Source organism: Chiloscyllium plagiosum, chromosome 10, assembly GCF_004010195.1.
Source record: "Chiloscyllium plagiosum isolate BGI_BamShark_2017 chromosome 10, ASM401019v2, whole genome shotgun sequence".
NCBI classification, from domain to species: domain Eukaryota; kingdom Metazoa; phylum Chordata; class Chondrichthyes; order Orectolobiformes; family Hemiscylliidae; genus Chiloscyllium; species Chiloscyllium plagiosum.
The window spans coordinates 28066880-28084844 of NC_057719.1; the positions used below are offsets into that span (position 1 = coordinate 28066880).

The 17965-nt window shown below is 43.0% G+C and overlaps 1 protein-coding gene across 3 annotated transcripts in view; it reads right to left on the reverse strand.

Moving 5' to 3' along the window:
• prkcha (protein kinase C, eta, a) overlaps window positions 1-17965 on the reverse strand; it is a 219890-nt gene that overhangs the window by 25861 nt on the left and 176064 nt on the right. For all 3 annotated transcript variants that reach the window (XM_043697242.1, XM_043697243.1, XM_043697241.1), the window contains 2 exons: window positions 11125-11263; window positions 4423-4611 (listed from right to left, as the gene is read on the reverse strand). In XM_043697242.1, coding sequence (XP_043553177.1) covers window positions 4423-4611; window positions 11125-11263 — 328 coding nt within the window. The remainder of the gene's footprint in view (window positions 1-4422; window positions 4612-11124; window positions 11264-17965) is intronic.

The following is a 17965-nucleotide window of genomic DNA, read 5'->3' on the forward strand; positions in this document are numbered from 1 at the left end:
CAGACTGGGATCACGGATAGTTAGGTCAGGATCACGGTGAAGCAGACTGGGATCACATTTAATTAGGTCAGGATCACAGTGAACCAGACTTGACCTCTCCGCCTCCATCCTACTCCGACCTATCACCCTCACCTTGACCTCTTTCCACCTATCACATTTCCAACGCCCCTCCTCCAAGTCCCTCCTCCCTACCTTTTATCTTCTCCTGCTGAACACTCTCTGCTCATTCCTGAAGAAGGCCCTGTGTCCGAAACGTCGAATCTCCTGTTCCCTGGATGCTGCCTGACCTGCTGTGCTGTTCCAGCAATAAAGTTTCAACTTTGATCTCCAGCATCTGCAGACCTCACTTTCTCCTCCTAAGAGATAGCAGAGCCTTTGGCTTTGATCTTTGGGTCGTCATTGTCTACAGGTTTAGTACCAGTGGACTGGAGGATTGCAAATGTTGTACCCTTGTTCAAGAAGGGCAGTAGAGATGACCCAGGTAATTATAGACCAAGGGAGCCTTACGTCTGTTGCAGGAAAAGTTTTGGACAGGATTATAAGGGAAATGATTTACAATCATCTCACAAACAACAATTCGATTGGAGATAGTCAACATGGCTTTGTCAAGGGCAGGTCGTATCTCACAAACCTCATTGAGTTTTTTGACAAGGTGACCAAGCATGTAGATGAGGGTAGGGCAGTTGATGTGGTATACATGGTCTTCAGTAAAGCCTTTGATAAGGTTCCACATAGTTGGCTGTTCGAGAAAATGCAGAGGCATGGAATTGAGGGTGATTTAGCAGTTTGGATTAGAAACTGGCTTTCTGAAAGAAGGCTGCGAGTGGTGGTTGATAGAAAATATTCAGCCTGGAGTCCGGTTACTAGTGCCACAAGGATCTGTTTTGGGACCACTGCTGGTTGTCATTTTTATAAATGACTTAGATGCAGGCATAGGTGATAGTTTAGTAAATTTGCAGATGACACTAAAATCGGTGGAGTAGTGGATAGTATGGAAAGATGTTCCAGGTTGCAGAGGGACTTGGATAAACTGCAGAATTGGTCTGAGAGGTGGCAGATGGAGTTCAATGCAGATAAATGTGAGCTGATTCAATTTGGGAAGATTAACAGGAAGGCAGAATACTGGGTCAATGGAAAGATTCTTGGTAGTGTGGATGTGCAGAGGGATCTTGGAGTCCATGTACATAGATCCCTGAAAGTTACCACCCAGGTGGATAGTGCTGTTAAGAAGATGTACAGTGTGTTACGGTTTATTGGTAGAGGGATTGAGTTCTGGAGCTGTGATGTCATGCTGCAACTATACAAGCGACCACACTTGGAATATTGTGTACAGTTCTGGTTGCCCCATTACAGGAAGGATGTGGAAGCATTGGAAAAGGTGCAGAGGAGATTTACCAGGATGTTGCCTGGTATGGAGGGATAATCTTATGAGGAAAGGCTGAGGGACTTAGGTCTGTTCTCATTGGAGAGATAGAGGCTAGGAGAGAATTTAATAGAGACATAAAAGATGATCAGAGGATTAGATCGGGTGGACAGTGAGTGTCTTTTTCCTAGGATGACGACGTTGGGTTGTATGAGGGAGCAGAGCTGCAAATTGAGGGGTGATAGATTTAAGACAGCTGTCAGAGGCAGGTTCTTTATTCAGAGAGTGGTAAAGGCATGGAATGCTCTGCCTGCCAATGTAGTTAACTCAGCCACATTAGGGGCATTTTAACAGTCCTTGGATAAGCAAATGGATGATGTTGGGATAGTGTAGGGGGATGGGCTTAGACTAGTTCAAAGGTGAGCGCAATATCCAGGGCCGAGGAGCCTGTTCTGCACTGTATTGTTCTGTGTTCTATGAGTCTAAACCAAAGAAATGACTGATGGCTTATTTCTGTATCATATCGTGCTGTGGTACTTTGTTCTTTTGATTTATTCAGGTCATTCTCCAGGTTCTTTCCCCACCCTGATAACTATCATATTCTCGTGGGTCTTACAATGCTGTTCTAAGATGCTCTGCTGATGTACACAACAGACATGTTGTCTGTTTAATTTTTCCAATGAACCTGACCAGGAATACAATGTGTAAACCATCTGGGTTGCACTGGGTTAAAGTGCTGTACCATTCAGGTACTTTCCCGGAGTACGAAGACAGTGCTATCTGTTGCAAGGCATGAGATAAGGAATATTTCGCTTTTATTAGGGTCAATTTCAGAATGGAAACAATTCTAATAGAATTGCCTCTTTCATTCGGTTGGTAGATTTATCTTTTTTAAAATTTATTTGTGGGATGTGGACATCGCTAGCTGGCCAGCATTTATTGCACATCCCTAGTTGCCCTTGAGAAGGTGATGGTGAGCTGTCTTCTTAAATTGCTGCAGTCCATTTATCTCTCGATAAACAAAACAATGTAAAACAATGTCCAGAACAGCACTGAGCCAAATAACACTGTAAAATGTCAGGTCCACTTCCTACTCTGTGAATTACAAGAAAAAAGTAGACTTACATTTATGTCACACCTCAGGACATCCTAAAGCAGTTTGTAACCAAGGGAGTACTTTTGAAGCCTAGTCATTTGTGTAATGGAAGAAATGCAGCAAAAAACTTGTGCAGAGATGGCAGGAAACAACATTACAGTCAGTGCAGCACTACCTCAGCACTGGACTGAGAGTCACAACTGAATTAACTGATCTCAGTCTAGCCACCAAATGAAGGTGCTCGAATTGGGGTCAGCATTTCAAAACCAGCCCCTGCTCAACATGTCAGACCAATGATCGACTGGAACTTCTGTACAAACAGCTCTCATTAAAGAGAAAAATTATATTGGTTGTGACTGTGCAAATGGTAACAATTCCCTCATTATCCTGTTTGAACTGTTGACTGCTTTTGAGACATGGTTGACCACAGCATTCTGTTCAAACATTTCCCCACTCTCATCCAATTGGGGGGAACTGCTCTTGACAGGTTCCATACCTATTTCTTTACTCTCAGCCCCAGTTTAATTTACAAAGACTTCTCTTCTTGCTCCTGCACCATGATCTCTGGTGGGCATCAATGGTCAATCCTTCGCCCATCCCATTCCTCATCTACACAGTGCCCCTCAGTGATATTATCCACAAACAGTGTTAGTTTTCATATACATGCTGATGACAGCCAGCTCTCTCTCACCACCACCTATTGTGACTCTTCTACTGTTGTTATCTCACATCCAATACTGGATAAGAATAATGTTTCTCCAAGGAAACACTGAAGCCATGGTTTGGGCCCTGCTCCATGCTCTGTTCCCCAGCTACTGCCTCCATCCTTCTGTCTAGCTACTGTCTGAAGCAAAATCAGACCTGCTGGCAACTTTGAGGTTATGTTTAATCCCAAAATGAGATTTCAAATACATTTGTACATTCTTACAAAGAGCAACAATTTCTAAGATTGCCTGACTTCACCTTTGTCTCAGCTTACCTGCTGCAGAAAGCTTCACTCATAACTTTTTTTACTGCAAGATCTGACTATTCCAACCCACTCCTGACTTGCCTTCCACATTCTACACTCTCAACTGGAGCTCATTCAAAACTCTGTTTCCCTATGTCCCATTTTGCACATTGTACCATCCCCTAACACTCCTGTGCTCACTCATCTACAATGGCTCCTGCGCAAGCGACACCTCCATTTTAAAATACATATCCTTGTTTTTCAATGTCACCGTGACTTCTCCCCTCACTATCTCAGTAATTTGCTTCAAAACAACAAGCCTTCGAGATCTCTGCACACCTCTCATTCTAATCTTATGAGCATTCTGATATTCAAGGAAGAGATAGATACATTGTTTTGGTTTTAAAGCCATCAAGGGGTATAGATAGAAAGTCAGAATATGACATTGAGGTAAGATCATATTGAATGGTGCAGCAGACTCAAAGGGCCAAAGGGCAGGCTCCTGCTCCTAATTTCCATGTTTCTATTCCCGTTCTTAAAGTCTCCAATGACTGTGCCAAACTCTGGAACTCCCTATCTACACCCTTTACCTCACTCTTCTCCTTCAAAAGAGCTCTTTAAAGTTGAACTCTTTGACAGAGCTTTTGACTTGATGTCTCCTCATGGGGCCTAATGTATTATCATGCTGCTATGATGTTGTTCTATGATGTTAAAGCTGCTATAAAAATACATTTATGGATATTGGACTCGAGCAGAAACACTCACTGTCAGTTAATAGCTTCAGGAGAGAAGGGATTCAAGTGGAGCAAAGCAATTCCTCAGTGCCATAACAAATCAGTAGCATGTAGAAAAGGCATTTGCTAAATGAGCCTTGGAGAGACAGTTAATATTGCATGCACAATTTTAGGGCTATTTCAAGATCAGAAATGTTAATTCTATTCCTGTCGAGACAACCTTGCTCCTGAGGGTTGATTGAGGGTCGAATAAAAGGTTAGGGAATGGGTCTTCACTTACTGCTTTCAGGATGGCCATTGCACGTTCACTCAGCCAGACTGGGTAAAGCACCTCATCATTCAGAATGGATTCAAACAGATCATCTTCATTCTCAGCTTCAAACGGTGGTTGCCCACACAGCATCTCGTACAACAGCACACCGAGTGCCCACCAGTCCACCGAGGAGCCATACTGCAATTCCTGCAAAATCTGCCCAGAAATAAAACTCCTGTCAATCCAACAAGTTATCCATGTGGAACTAACCAGAAATTTCAATATGGTAGAAATATTTGGTTCATGCCTGAAGGTGTTGGAGACCATTAAAGAAAAGCATAGAGGAAACCATTGGTGAGGACACAGAAATCTACTCTTCTGTCACTTGCTCCCTCAGTGCCACTTCCATCTGCCTCACCTAACTCAGCTGTACTATCCAATATCTAAATGTGTTCAACAGACCTTTTACTGTGCACCATGTGCTACCCAGAAAAGAGTCTGTGGGTTCAACTAGGCATGAAACACACAACAGCTCCAAAATTATACTTCTATTTGACAGATGGTAGGCGCAGGAGTTACGGCATTAATTATTTGACTGAATAAGGACTCATTAAGGCATACCATGCCTTTAAGCATACTTTTGAAGTAACTATTTTAGACTGAATGATAGAGTGATGATGGCTCATAATTAAGTCTAGGGTGCCAGGCACAACTAAAGGAAAATGAAAATATCTAAATAAATAAATAAACCAATTAACCAAAAATTCAGATAGAAGTATTTGCTTTCATTAACAGAACCTCTCCACACACCCCTGAATAATTACAGTACTTAAGTGAAATAAAAAACTGGGCCATGGCTAAAACCTCAGGGGAGTTGGACTATTTATACAGCTTTTCCAAAGCACTGGCACAGGTGCCATAGACTAAATGGCCTCGAGATTGCAAGTGGTGTCTGGTTTTGCAACACACTTGCCTTGGTGAACGTGGTTGTCAGCTTTTCTGCCACACAGTGAGACATGGAGTTGGTGTGGTTTGTATACCGAGTGGAAGGAATTGTAAACTTCTGACCTGGCTTCACCAACTTGAATTAGGTTGCTTGGTGAATCGTTACTGAGCTGCTCCGACTAGCCAGGGAGGTAGGAGGGGAGGTGGTTCGATATGATAAAGCAACAACAATAACTTGCATTTGTTTTTAGTACTTTGCACATTGCAGGAGCATAAGATTCACAAGAGCATTATGTAACAAAACTGGACAGCAAGCCACATAAGGATAGATGAAGCAGAGAGTTTTTAGTAGGCTCAATTTGACTCGGTTGTGGGACTTGGTGGAGGGATGGAATAATCTGCTCTCCCAGCTCAGAAGAATAGTCAGCCTGTTTTGAACAAGTCCCACCCCAGGTGCTTCAGGCAGCCTATAAAAGCTGTGGGTGGATGGACATCCATCATTACTGAAGGAAGTCCCACCTTTAGGAACTGGCAGTTAAGCCAACTGGGGAGCAGCTTTAATATTCCAAGCAGCACCAGTACTGTGGAATGGAATAGTTCCCTCAGGAGAACAGTGTGCGGTCCCTGGAGTCAGCCAGGTTGGGCTTTGGGACAGGGAGGGATTGGTTAGGATGGACCAGTGAGTAGGAACAAAGTTGGGATATGATTATACCTGAGGTCCTCTGAGGTGTCGAAGATATCCCCTGTCCCTCCCTATTCAAAACAGGGTGGCCCCCAACCAAGACAGGGTTAAAATCAGTTTGCCCACTCTTGTCTGCCTTCCATTACAGATTAGGGGTGTCAGTGAACAATAAATGGCCATTAAGAATCTTAATAGGCCCAAGAGTGTGTGTGGCCTGTCACCCTTCTACTGCTCCCATGAAGTTCTATAGCTCACCCCACTCTCCAATATTATGGGGACTGGATTGGGGGTGAGCAGAAAGGTGGTGGATTACCCAACCAATATATTTTCGGTTCCTCTCCCACCTCCAACTAAGAGGGACATAAAATCCATCCATGGCTAGGAGTATCTTAAATAAGGAAGAAGTAGTATAAGGCAGAGAGGTTTAAGCAGGAAGCTCCAAAGCTAAGGACTTAACAACTCAAACCATGGTTACCAAGGCGGAGGTATTCAAATCTGCAAGTGCAAGAGGCCAGTACAAAATAAACGGCTAAAAGGATTGTAGGGAGGGGGAGATTTGAAAAACAAGATGAATTTTAAAATCAAGACACTTCTTAACCCAGGGTCAATGTAAGTAAGAACATAGAGGACAATGGGTGTATGAGACATAATGTGGATTACTATACAGGCATCAGAGTTTTAGATAACATTAAATTTATGGAGTTTTGAAGATGGAAGGCTGGTCTGGAGGTTTTGGAATAATAGTATAGAGTTAACAAAGATGAGGCCTTTGGCAGCAGTACAGCTCAGAAAAGGGCAGTGTCAGGTAGTGTTAAGAGAATAAATAGCTATTGTGCAAATATGTGGCCAGAAGCCTCATGTCAGAGTCAAATCTGAGATTCCGAACAGTTTGGTTCAGTCTCAGACACAGCATCATAGTGGTCATGGAGAGAAATGGAATTGGTGATTAAAGAGTTTGTGGTGAGGGCCAGAGTTATAGAGGCCATTATGATGACAGTAATCTTTGCACTGGCTAAGTTGAGTCAGGCCACACATTCAAATACTAAACCACAATTACTCAGAAACACATAAATGCAAAAAAGAAGTCATTCATTTGAAGGACCAGAATTGCAATTCAGTCTAGATTTTATGATGTTCTCTTCTCCTAAACATCTTTAAAAACCCAACATGAGAATCATATTAACAAAGTCTGAAAGGAAAAGTTCCAAAGCACAATACTGTTCACAGAATTCAACAGAAACTAGCAATAAAACAGTGATCATTATTAGCAAAGTCTATCTGATGCCATGTGGACTGATTTTGTGAAGCTGAAGTGTTTTTTAAGCTAAAATGTTATTAAACCAGTTGCATTTGATCGTGTCCAAGGTGAGCTAGGTGAGTGCTTGATGGTGACAGTGTAAGACAGGTTTCAAAGTATTCTATTATCTAATATTTGAATTTTAACCTCTTACACAAATAGGACTTCCACTAAATAAAAAAGCTCTGAGCCCAGCCTATCAACATTACAGTGAGAAACTTGACTGTTTGCATATCTTAACTGATATGAAGTGAGACTTTGAGAATTTAAAATGAATCCAGTATCCTTGTACATCTGAACCTTTATAGCTAATCAGATGAGGGAAGTTTATCAATGACCCTATTCTCATTATGTAGAGCAGATAGTTTGCAGTGAATGTTGCATGAAATTAATGTCTCTGTAATTATGCATTATTGCCACTTAAAATGTGGTTTGGAACCTTTGGGCTGAATTTTACCATGTTTTGGCAAAAAGTCATTTTTGTGAAGAGTTTCTCTCCATTAGTGGGTATTCTCATGCAATCATCCCAAACTCACCTCATGAATTACACACCACGTCTCTACACCCCTCTTGTCCAATGCTAGCTCAATTCGCCCACTTACTATAGCCAGAGCTACTCACCACTGCTAGAAAATCCCAGGATACACTGGCACCCTAGTGCTAGCACCATATTTAAAAAGCCATTGTGCACCAAGTCAAGTGCTGGCATTGGGAACTGGCCTGCACTTTTACAGACATTTCATTCGTTTATGGCTGAGCAGGGGAAAGCATCACCCCATCATGTAGATAGGGGGTTGGAAGACCTGGTGGATGGGATCATGCAGAGGAGATGCTGTCTGCTTCCAAGAGGAGGCCACACTCCCAGACCCTGCCAGCCTGGACTGAGGTTGCCACCAAGGTCAGTGCAGTCTCCATCTACTGGAAGAAGGCCCAACAGTCCAGGAAGTAGGTGAATGATCTTCTTCACATTGCCAAGTTAAGTGTCATCGTTTGCTCTCCGCTACCTCACACTCCCTCTATCTCTGCTACGGCACTCACCGCTCATCAGAGCTCAGTTGAGCTTCTCTCTCACTCTCTCTTTTGCCAGCCCAAATCCCCCACATTACTAAACCAGCATGGTCTCCATGCTGCCTACTCACTCACTCAGGACAGCTCACCACCTTTCCTCTACTGTCACAACAGTTGTGCTTATATCTCCTCTCAATCCCTCCCCTTCTCTCATTATGGCTAAAGGGCTGAGGGAGCCAGGTTGGGTGATAGGATGCCAGATATTCAAATCCTCACCCCCTTCCAGGAGAGGATCTTGGCAGTGACCAGTGAAGACCAGGACCTGCCAAAGCATTCATGTCTCACCCCCCAGTAAAAAGCATTGCTCATTATTGTGCTATTCTCCCATTACTGCCAGATGCATTTACTGTTAAAAATGTCACAACTTATTCTCCTTGGTTGTGACATTTTTACTTTAAGTCTTCTACTAGTGGCATGTCCATGGTATCTGCTATCAGACCTGTCTACCAAGACATGCCATCTGCCACAGCTAAGGAAGAGAACATTGATACCTCAGCGGAAGTGTCAACATGGCAGTCTTCCCCACCAGCTCAGATGCTCTAGATTGAAGGAGGGAGCACCAATTAGTGAGTACTTCACTATCATGTCTCCGCAACTGGCCAAGGGTGAAACACACCAGGCTGCTGGCATTTGGAGTTTGCCCGTGATCAGGCAGCAGTTCAACTGCAGCCATTTTAGGAACCCAAGGTGTTGGCACATGTAGACATTGGAGCAGCAGGCTGATTTCTCAGGAGCACTGGACAATCTAACCCAAAGAGTGTAGGACTGCAGCATCATGATGGACCCTGCGACCTCAAGTGCAAGGGGGTCTGGCTGCCTTCATGAACAAATTGGTGGCTGCCATAGACAGCACTTTCGGTATCTACCGGATATACACACAGACTTAAGCTCCATTGCTCCTGCCACTGGTGCTCTGCACCAGCAGCAAGGCAACAGGGGGTTGAGGAGCCTTCAACTGACTCCATGTGCCCCTTCCTCACAAGAAAGCAGGACAGGGCCAGCAGATACTCAGTTGGAGGAGGAACCATAAATAACTGCCCCAGACATCTCCATTTGGAATCCTTCAGAGGTGGCCAGGCTTCCCAACAGCAGCCTCTGTGCATGGCAGTCCCAGCATTCTTTGGCCCCTCAAGCCACAACAAATTACCCCAGGGTCGGCTGACCAAATCTCCAAGGCCAACCAGCTCCACACTCGGGCAGGCTCCCATCAAAACAGCTTCAGAATCTGAGACATAATGGGAAGGAAGAAATAAAGCAACCTTCTGAGGGCACATAGATAGCACAGGTAACAAGTCACTGTAAATATGTGATCCCATTTGTAAATAAATGTTCATCTTTCACAATCATGTGGGTATGCAAGTATCTGTCTAGCTGCAACTGCAGATAAAGAGGCTAGTCATCATGAGAAATACATGATGTTCCAGTATCCAAGCTATAAAGACAGCAGCACATCAAGGACATTTTTGGGGTTTAGCCATTATCTTACATGATCAGCTGAGGAGGGCTTGGGTCAAGGATTTGGACTGTATGTAGTAGGTCAATACCAAAGTTCAATTAGACGCATAATTTGGGGCTGGCTTTCAGCTTCAATGTATGGATGTCTGCAGAACAGTGTTGTTCTTTGAACAGGCTTACATCACTCAAAATTGATGATGTTTCCCTCACACAAGGATGCACTTACACCAGGCACTCTGGGCAGCCATTTTCATCTCCTTTGGCAGCACAATGGCAGGGAACAGCAGTCACTCCTCAGACTCTGCCTCTCTGTTTTGTTGAAGCTCCTAATTTAAACATCCCCCTCCTGAAAGCCTTCCTCATCAACCCCAAAGGTTTTGCTCTTTGCTTTTGCTCTTCGGTGGCATGGAGGCTTGATGGTTAGCACTGCTGCCTCACAGTGACCTGAATTCAATGCCATACTCGGGCAACTGTCTGTGTGGAGTTTGCACACTCTCCCCATGCCTGCATGGGTTTCCTCTGGGTGCTCCAGTTTCCTCCCACAGTCCAAAGATGTGCAGGGTAGGTGGATTAGCCATGGGAAATGCATGATTACAGGGATAGGGTAAGAGGTGGGTCTGGGTGGGACGCATTTCAGAGAGTCTGTGCAGACTCAATGGCTTACTTCCACCCTATAGGGATTCTATGATTCTCAGTCCCATCCAAACAGTCCGAGTTTACACCTGCTGCTTTATCACCGGACCAGCCCAGACATATCAAGTAAACATGCTGGGTCTGGTAGTACACTGTCCCCCATCATCATGGAAGCCAAGATGCAGTCAACAATCCCCTCTCCCACCAACCATGACACCCTTTTCTCCCGTGTTCAAATGTCTCCCCCACTTATATATTGAGTTGCCCCCTACAGCATTGCGGTCCTGCATTCTAACTCCAGAGTTCCGACCTGCCACCTTCTCCCTATTTAAATACCTCCGCCTCCCCCCAAACCATCAAACTTGTCACATGGGAGACATTAAATTCTACCCATGATGGATCAAATCATATGAATAAGCCAAGGTCATGATATGCTTACCTCAGATCAAACCTAATGTCAAGAGCAGCACAATTCTGCAGGCAGAATTCTGCATGAGCTTCTGAAAGAGTGATAACACTGAGGATGAAGGATTCCAACTAGCGAAGATCAGTTAATACCCAGCCCCAGTGGTGCGTTTATTCTTATTCCTAACTGGATTTCTACCAAAAATAGCACATGGGAAAGGATTCTCAGTTGGGTTTTACCTACCTCTGGTGCAATGTAATCAGGTGTACCACAGAAGGTCCCAGTTGTGCAGTTATTGTAGATTCCCTCTTTGCACATTCCAAAGTCAGCCAGTTTGCAGTGTCCCTCAGAATCCAACAGAACGTTATCCAGTTTCAAATCTCTAAAAGAGGAATACACAAAATAACATTTTGGAAATTCTTAAAATTCTGCTGTAAGTAACAATGTATGTTATTATCTGGTGTGGCTGTTTCTACTGAACATAAATAGTAAAACAGAACAGATTGCCTGATGTATAGGCAAAGGCCTTTGGCTGTTCTCATGCACAGCAACTGTTCGATGCAATAAATGACCTGAGGCCTAGAAATTGAGGAGTGTAAAAGATGTAATAAGCCAGGTTACCAATTTCTGACTGGTCTCAGTGACTCTGGCAGAAAGGACAACTCTATGAATATTGAACACATTATCCAGCATCAAACTCCATTCTAATAATTATTCTCCTAGAAGGGCTACTTTTGAGTCAAAATGCCAAAAGGCTACCAATGCCCATGGACAAATAGGCAACAAGAATTAACATCTACAATAGGAGAGGAAAGAAAGAATATTAGCTTGGCTTTGTGCACATCAATGTCGAGAGTGGGGTGATGGAAAAGCACAGCAGGTCAGGCAGCATCTGAGGAGCAGATGAATTGTTGTTTCAGGCAAGAGCCCTTCATCAGGAACGAGCCTCTTGACGAAGGGCTCTTGTCCAAAATATCGATTCTCCTGCTCCTCGGATGCTGCCTGACCTGCTGTACTTTTCCAGCACTACACTCTCGACTCTTGATCTCCAGCATCTGCAGTCCTCACTTTCCCCTCTGTGCACATTAATCTCCAGTGCATGGATGAAAATTCACACAACATAACACAGCTATTCTTATTCTTGTTGGGAGAATATTCATGGCTTGGAATGGCAGACGAAGGAATAATTGGTCACTGAAATTAGCAGGGAGCACTGGGCACACATCAGATGCCATTAGTTTTGGAGCCCACATGGCTGCTGTATTTCTTCATCTCCCACCTATCCCACTTGTGGCTGGAGCTTTTATGAAGACTTACATTGCAGTTACTGTTAAGTTGGAAATCTGGCTGCACTTCCATCAACAGTCAAATGTCATTGCTGCAAACTCACAGAAACCAACAAACCAGCTTCTCTTCCAATTTCAGTTGGAAGCAAAACAAAAATGGAAATGACAAGCCGTTTTGCAGAGAGAGCAACAAGACTGACTGTATTCCACTGTGCATTCCATTTAAAGGTCTATTCATGAGCCCAGCGAGAAAGTATTTATTTTTGAAAGAAGATGCATTTAGAGCTGCTTTCCATATCCTCAAAATATGTCAAATTCGCTTTGTTGCCAACTCATTACTTTTAAAAGTATAGATACTATTATTATGCAAGCAACTGTGGCAGCCCGTTGGGATTGAGCAACTTTGTTGAAAAATATTAATCAGTAGAAACAAAAATACTGGAAATCTGAAATGGAAATAAAATCTGAAACACTGCAGATCTATTAATGTCTTTCTTTTACAAATGTTGATGGACACTATGCATTGTCTGTTTCTGACTATCTTCTGTTTTCATCAGATCCAGTAGGTATGTCCCTAAACTTCAACTAGATTGAGGGAGAAACATTTTCACATTTTCAAGACAATCTATATCTTTTTTGTTTCACTTCTACAAATCTCACCCTCACACAAATTATGGACAGTGCAGTGTAAATACGTAGAAAATAGGTTAGGAGTAGGCCACTTGGCCCTTTGAGCCTGTTCCACCATTCGTTATGATCACAGCTGATCATCTAACCCAATAGCCCGTGATTGCTTTCCATTCGCCCCCAACCACTCCCAACATATCATATAATGTTTTGATCTCAACTGTTTTCTGTTGTAATGAATTCCACAGGCTCACCACTCTCTGGATGAAATATCTCCTTACCTCAGTTCTAAACGGTTTACTCCATATCCCTAAACTATGACTCTTGGTTCTGGACTCCTATACCATTAGGAACATCTTCCTGCATCTAGTCCTGTTTGAATTTTATATGTTTCGATGAACTCTAGCAATTGTGATCCCAACTGATTCAACCTCTCACATATATCAGTCCTATTTCCCAAGAATCAATCTGGTAAACCTTTGTTGCACTCCCTCAATAGCAAGAACACCCTTCCTCAGATAAGGAGATAAAAACTATTCACAATATTCCAGGCATGGTCTCACCAAGGCTCTTTATAATGCAGCAAAATCTCCCTGCCCCTGTACTCAAATCCTCCCACTACAAAAGCCAACTTTCTTGACCACCTGCTGTACTGTGATGCTTCGCTTCTGTGACTGGCGTGCAAGATCTTCTTGCATACTCCCCTTCTCAATTCATAGCCATTCAAATAATAATCCTTCTTCCTGGTTTTGCTGTCAAAGTCAATAATCTCACATTTATCCACATTATATTGCATCTGCCATGCATTTGCCCACCATTCAGCTTGTATAAATCACACTGAAGCATCTCAGTATCCTCCTCACGGCTCACCCTCCTCACGGCTCACCCTCCTCACGGCTCACCCTCCCATCTGATTTTGTGCCATCTGCAAATTTGGAGACATTACATTTGGTTCTCTCACCCAAATCATGAATGTATATTGTGCATAGCTGGGGTCCAAGTACTGATCCTGTTGGATTCCACTAGTCAGCCTGCCACTCAGAAAAAGACCCATTTATTCCTAATCTTTGGTTTCGTTCGGCTAACCAGTTTTCTGCCATGTTAACTCACTACCCTAGATCTCTGTGCTTTAATTTTATACTCTAATTTCTTATGTGGGACTCTGTCAAAAGCCTTCTCTAAGTCAAAAGTAACTTCAAGATTCTTATCCATAATCTTAACAGGGAGCCAAGAGAATTGGTGCTTGGACTTCAACTACCTACAATTTATATAAATGACTCAGATTAAGGGGCAGATGATTCAGTTGCCAAATTTATTAGATTTTTAAAATAAGATTCCCTACAGTTTGGAAACAGGCCCTTCAGCCCAACAAGTCCACACTAACCCTCTGAAAAGTAACCCACCCAGACCCATTCACCTACTCTAACAAATGCACCTAACACTATGGCCAATTCACCTGACCTGCACACCTTTTGGATTGTGGGAGGAAACTGGCAGAAACCCACGCAGATGTGGGGAGAATGTGCAAACTCCATGCAGACGCCCAAGGTGGGAATCGAACCTGGGTCCCTGACGCTGTGAAACAGCAGTGCTAACCACTGAGCCACCGTGCTGCCCTCATTTGTTGATTATATAAAAATACATGGGAAAGTAAGTTGTGAAGAGAACATACAAAAGCTTCACAAAGATATAAATTGGTAAAGTGAGGGAGTCAAAATGTGGCAAATGGAGGATAATGTTGGAAAATGTGAAATTGTCCATTTTGGCAGAAAGAATTTTTAAAAATACATTATGTAAATGCAGAGTGATTGTAGACATGGAATAATGTGGACTGATTCAGAAGAGTTGGCAATGGATTTGTTAAGGGAAAATGATGTCACAAAATGGGGCCAACAGCCTTCATTACCTTGCCAATATATCCATCTTCACAAGCCAGCTCAGACAATGACAACGGCTCACATATCTGTGGTCTCTATTGCTTAGAGAGACAAGAGGAAAAATACATGGAACACCTTCATCTCCTACCTCCTCTCCAAGTTATAGGATATCCTAACTTCAGCATGTCTCACCGTGCATCCATTATTGCTAAGCCAAAACCTGGGATATTTCAACCTACCAACAGAAGTGAAATACATCCAGCACATGAACTGCAATGTATCAAAAAGAAAGCCCATCACCACCTTTAATGGCACCACACTATGGGAAGAATATGGAAGATTTGTACAACATACAGAGATTTCCTACAAATGGTTCCAGTGATGAAGGAATATAGCTGCGTGAACTGACTGGAGAACCCAAAGTTCTCCTTAGAGCAGGAAAGGCCAAGATGAGATTTGCTAGCATAATGTAGAATCATGAAGGCTTTAGACAGAGGAAATAATGATAAACTGTGTCCAGTGGTTGAAGAGTCAATATCCAAGGAGAAGAGAATAAATATGACAGGCAAAAGAACTGGCAGTAACAAGAGGAAAGTGGTTTGCTAGGATTTGGAATGTGATAAAATTTGTAGAAATAGATTTAGTAGTGGCTTTCAAATGGAAATTGGATAAGTAAGTAAAGGGGAAAAATGCAGAGATAAGGAAAAATAATGCAGTAATGATACCAACTGGATAGCTTTTTGAAAGAGGTGGCACAAACTCTTTTGGAAATATTCTATGATTCTAGGATGATTACTGATGGCAATAAATAGCAGCAGCGCCCATGTCCCGTGAATACACATTTCAATAGGACAATAAAGGGAGACATTGGCTCAAGGGTATTATCACTATGGTCTTAACCCAGAGACAATGACTGGGGAGCTGGGTTCAAAGCCCACCATGGCAGATGGTAGAATTTGAATTCAATGAAAATCTGGAATTTAGATGGTCATCTAATGATGACCATGAAATCATAATGGATTTTTAAAATAAACTCATCTGGTTCACAGTCACAGACCACACATAAACAAAAGAGCTGAAGTCTTGAGATGAAGTGATAGTGACTGCCCTTGACTTCAAGGTAGCAATTAACCAAGTGAGGCATCAAGTAGCTTGGAAAAATTGGGTCAATGGAAATTAGGGGGTAGACAGCCCACTGATTGAAGTTATACTGAGCATTAAGAGAGATGGTGTGGTTTGCAACTCTAGGACATGGCTACCGGAATTCCTCAGGGCAATATCCTAGGCCCAACCATCTTCAGCTGCTTTGTAAATGAATTTATTTCCATTATAAGGTCTGAAGTAGAGATGTTGACTGATGATTGGACAGTACTCACTCCATTCACAACTCCTCAGACACTAAAGCAAAACATTCTTCCATACAGCAAGAGATGGACAATGTCCAGGTTTGGGTTAATAAGTAGAAGGTAACATTGGCGTTACACAAGTGCCAGGCATTAAGCACCTTCAACGAGAGAGAATCTAACGGATATATTTAATACTTCACTGAGCACAGACAAAGTACCAGTTTACTGGAGGAGAGCTAATGTGGTTCCTTTGTTCAAGAAGGGCTGGAGGTACAGGTTAGATAATTACAGAAAACGATCTGAAGGATAGGATTAATCCATACTTGGAAAGGCAGGGATTTATCAGGGATAGTCAGCACGGATCTGTGAAAGGGGAATCCTATCTGATTAATTTAATTGATTTTTTTTGAAATGGTAACTAAATATATTGACAAAGATAAAGCAGTTAATGTGGCTTACATGGATATCAGTAACACCTTTGAGAAGATCCCACATGGAAGGTTAGTCCAAAAGGTAAGATTCCAAAGGCAAATTGACAAACTGGATCCAAAATTGGCTAACAAACGTGACGCACAGGGTGACGGTGGAAGATTGTTATTGTGATTGAAAGCCTGTGACCAGTGGTTTACCACCTGGGTTGTTGGTGGGACCCTTGTTGTTTGTCATGTTCATTAACGATGTGAATGAGGAAGGTTTAATTGATAAACTTCCAAATGACATGAAAACTGATGGTATTGTTGATGGTGAGGAGCATGGTCTCAGGCTACAGTCTGATATTGCTGGAAGGTTGGACAAAGCAATAGCAGATGGAAAGTGTGGGTTCTAAAGTCATAGAGATGTACAGCATGGAAAACAGACCCTTCAGTCCAACCCGTCCATGCCAACCAGATATCCCAACCCAACCTAGTCCACCTGCCAACACCCGGCCCATATCCCTCCCACCCTTCCTATTCACATCTCCATCCAAATGCTTTTTAAAAGTTGCAATTGTATTAGCCCCCGCCACCTCCTCTGGCAGCTCATTCCACACACGTACCACCCTCTGCATGAAAATGTTGCACCTAAGGTCTCTTTTGTATCTTTCCCCTCTCACCCTAAACCTATGCCCTCTGGTTCGGGACTCCTTCCACCTTAGGGAAAAGACTTTGTCTATTTATCCTATCCATGCCCCTCATAATTTTGTAAACCTCTATAAGGTCACCCCTCAGCCTCCAACGCTCCAGGGAAAACAGCCCCAGCCTGTTCAGCATCTCCCTATAGCTCAAATCCTCCAACCCTGGCAACATCCTTGTAAATCTTTTCTGAACCCTTTCAAGTTTCACAGCATCTTTCCAATAGGAAGGAGACCAGAATTGCATGCAATATTCCAAAAGTGGCCTAACCAATGTCATGTACAGCTGCAACATGACCTCCCAGCTCCTCTACTCAGTGCAGGACCAATAAAGCAAAGCATACCAAATGCCTTCTTCACTATCCGATCTACCTGCGACCTCACTTTCAAGAAGCTATGAACCTGCACTCCAAGGTCTCTTTGTTCAGCAACACTCCCCAGGACCTTTCCATTAAGTGTATAAGTCCTGCTAAGATTTGCTTTCCCAAAATGCAGTACCTCACATTTATGTGAATTAAACTCCATCTGCCACTTCTCAACCCATTGGCCCATCTGATCAAGATCCCATTGTAATCATGAGATAACCTTCTTCGCTGTTCACTACACCATCAATTTTGGTGTCATCTGCAAACTTACTAACTATACCTCATATGCTCCCATCCAAATCATTTATATAAATGAAGAAAAGTAGAGGACTCAGCACCAATCCTTGTGGCACTCCACTGGTCACAGGCCTCCAGTCTGAAAAACAACCCTCCACCACCACCCTCTGTCTTCGATCTTTGAGTCAGTTCTCTATTTCAAATGGCTAGTTCTCCGTGTATTCCGTGAGATCTA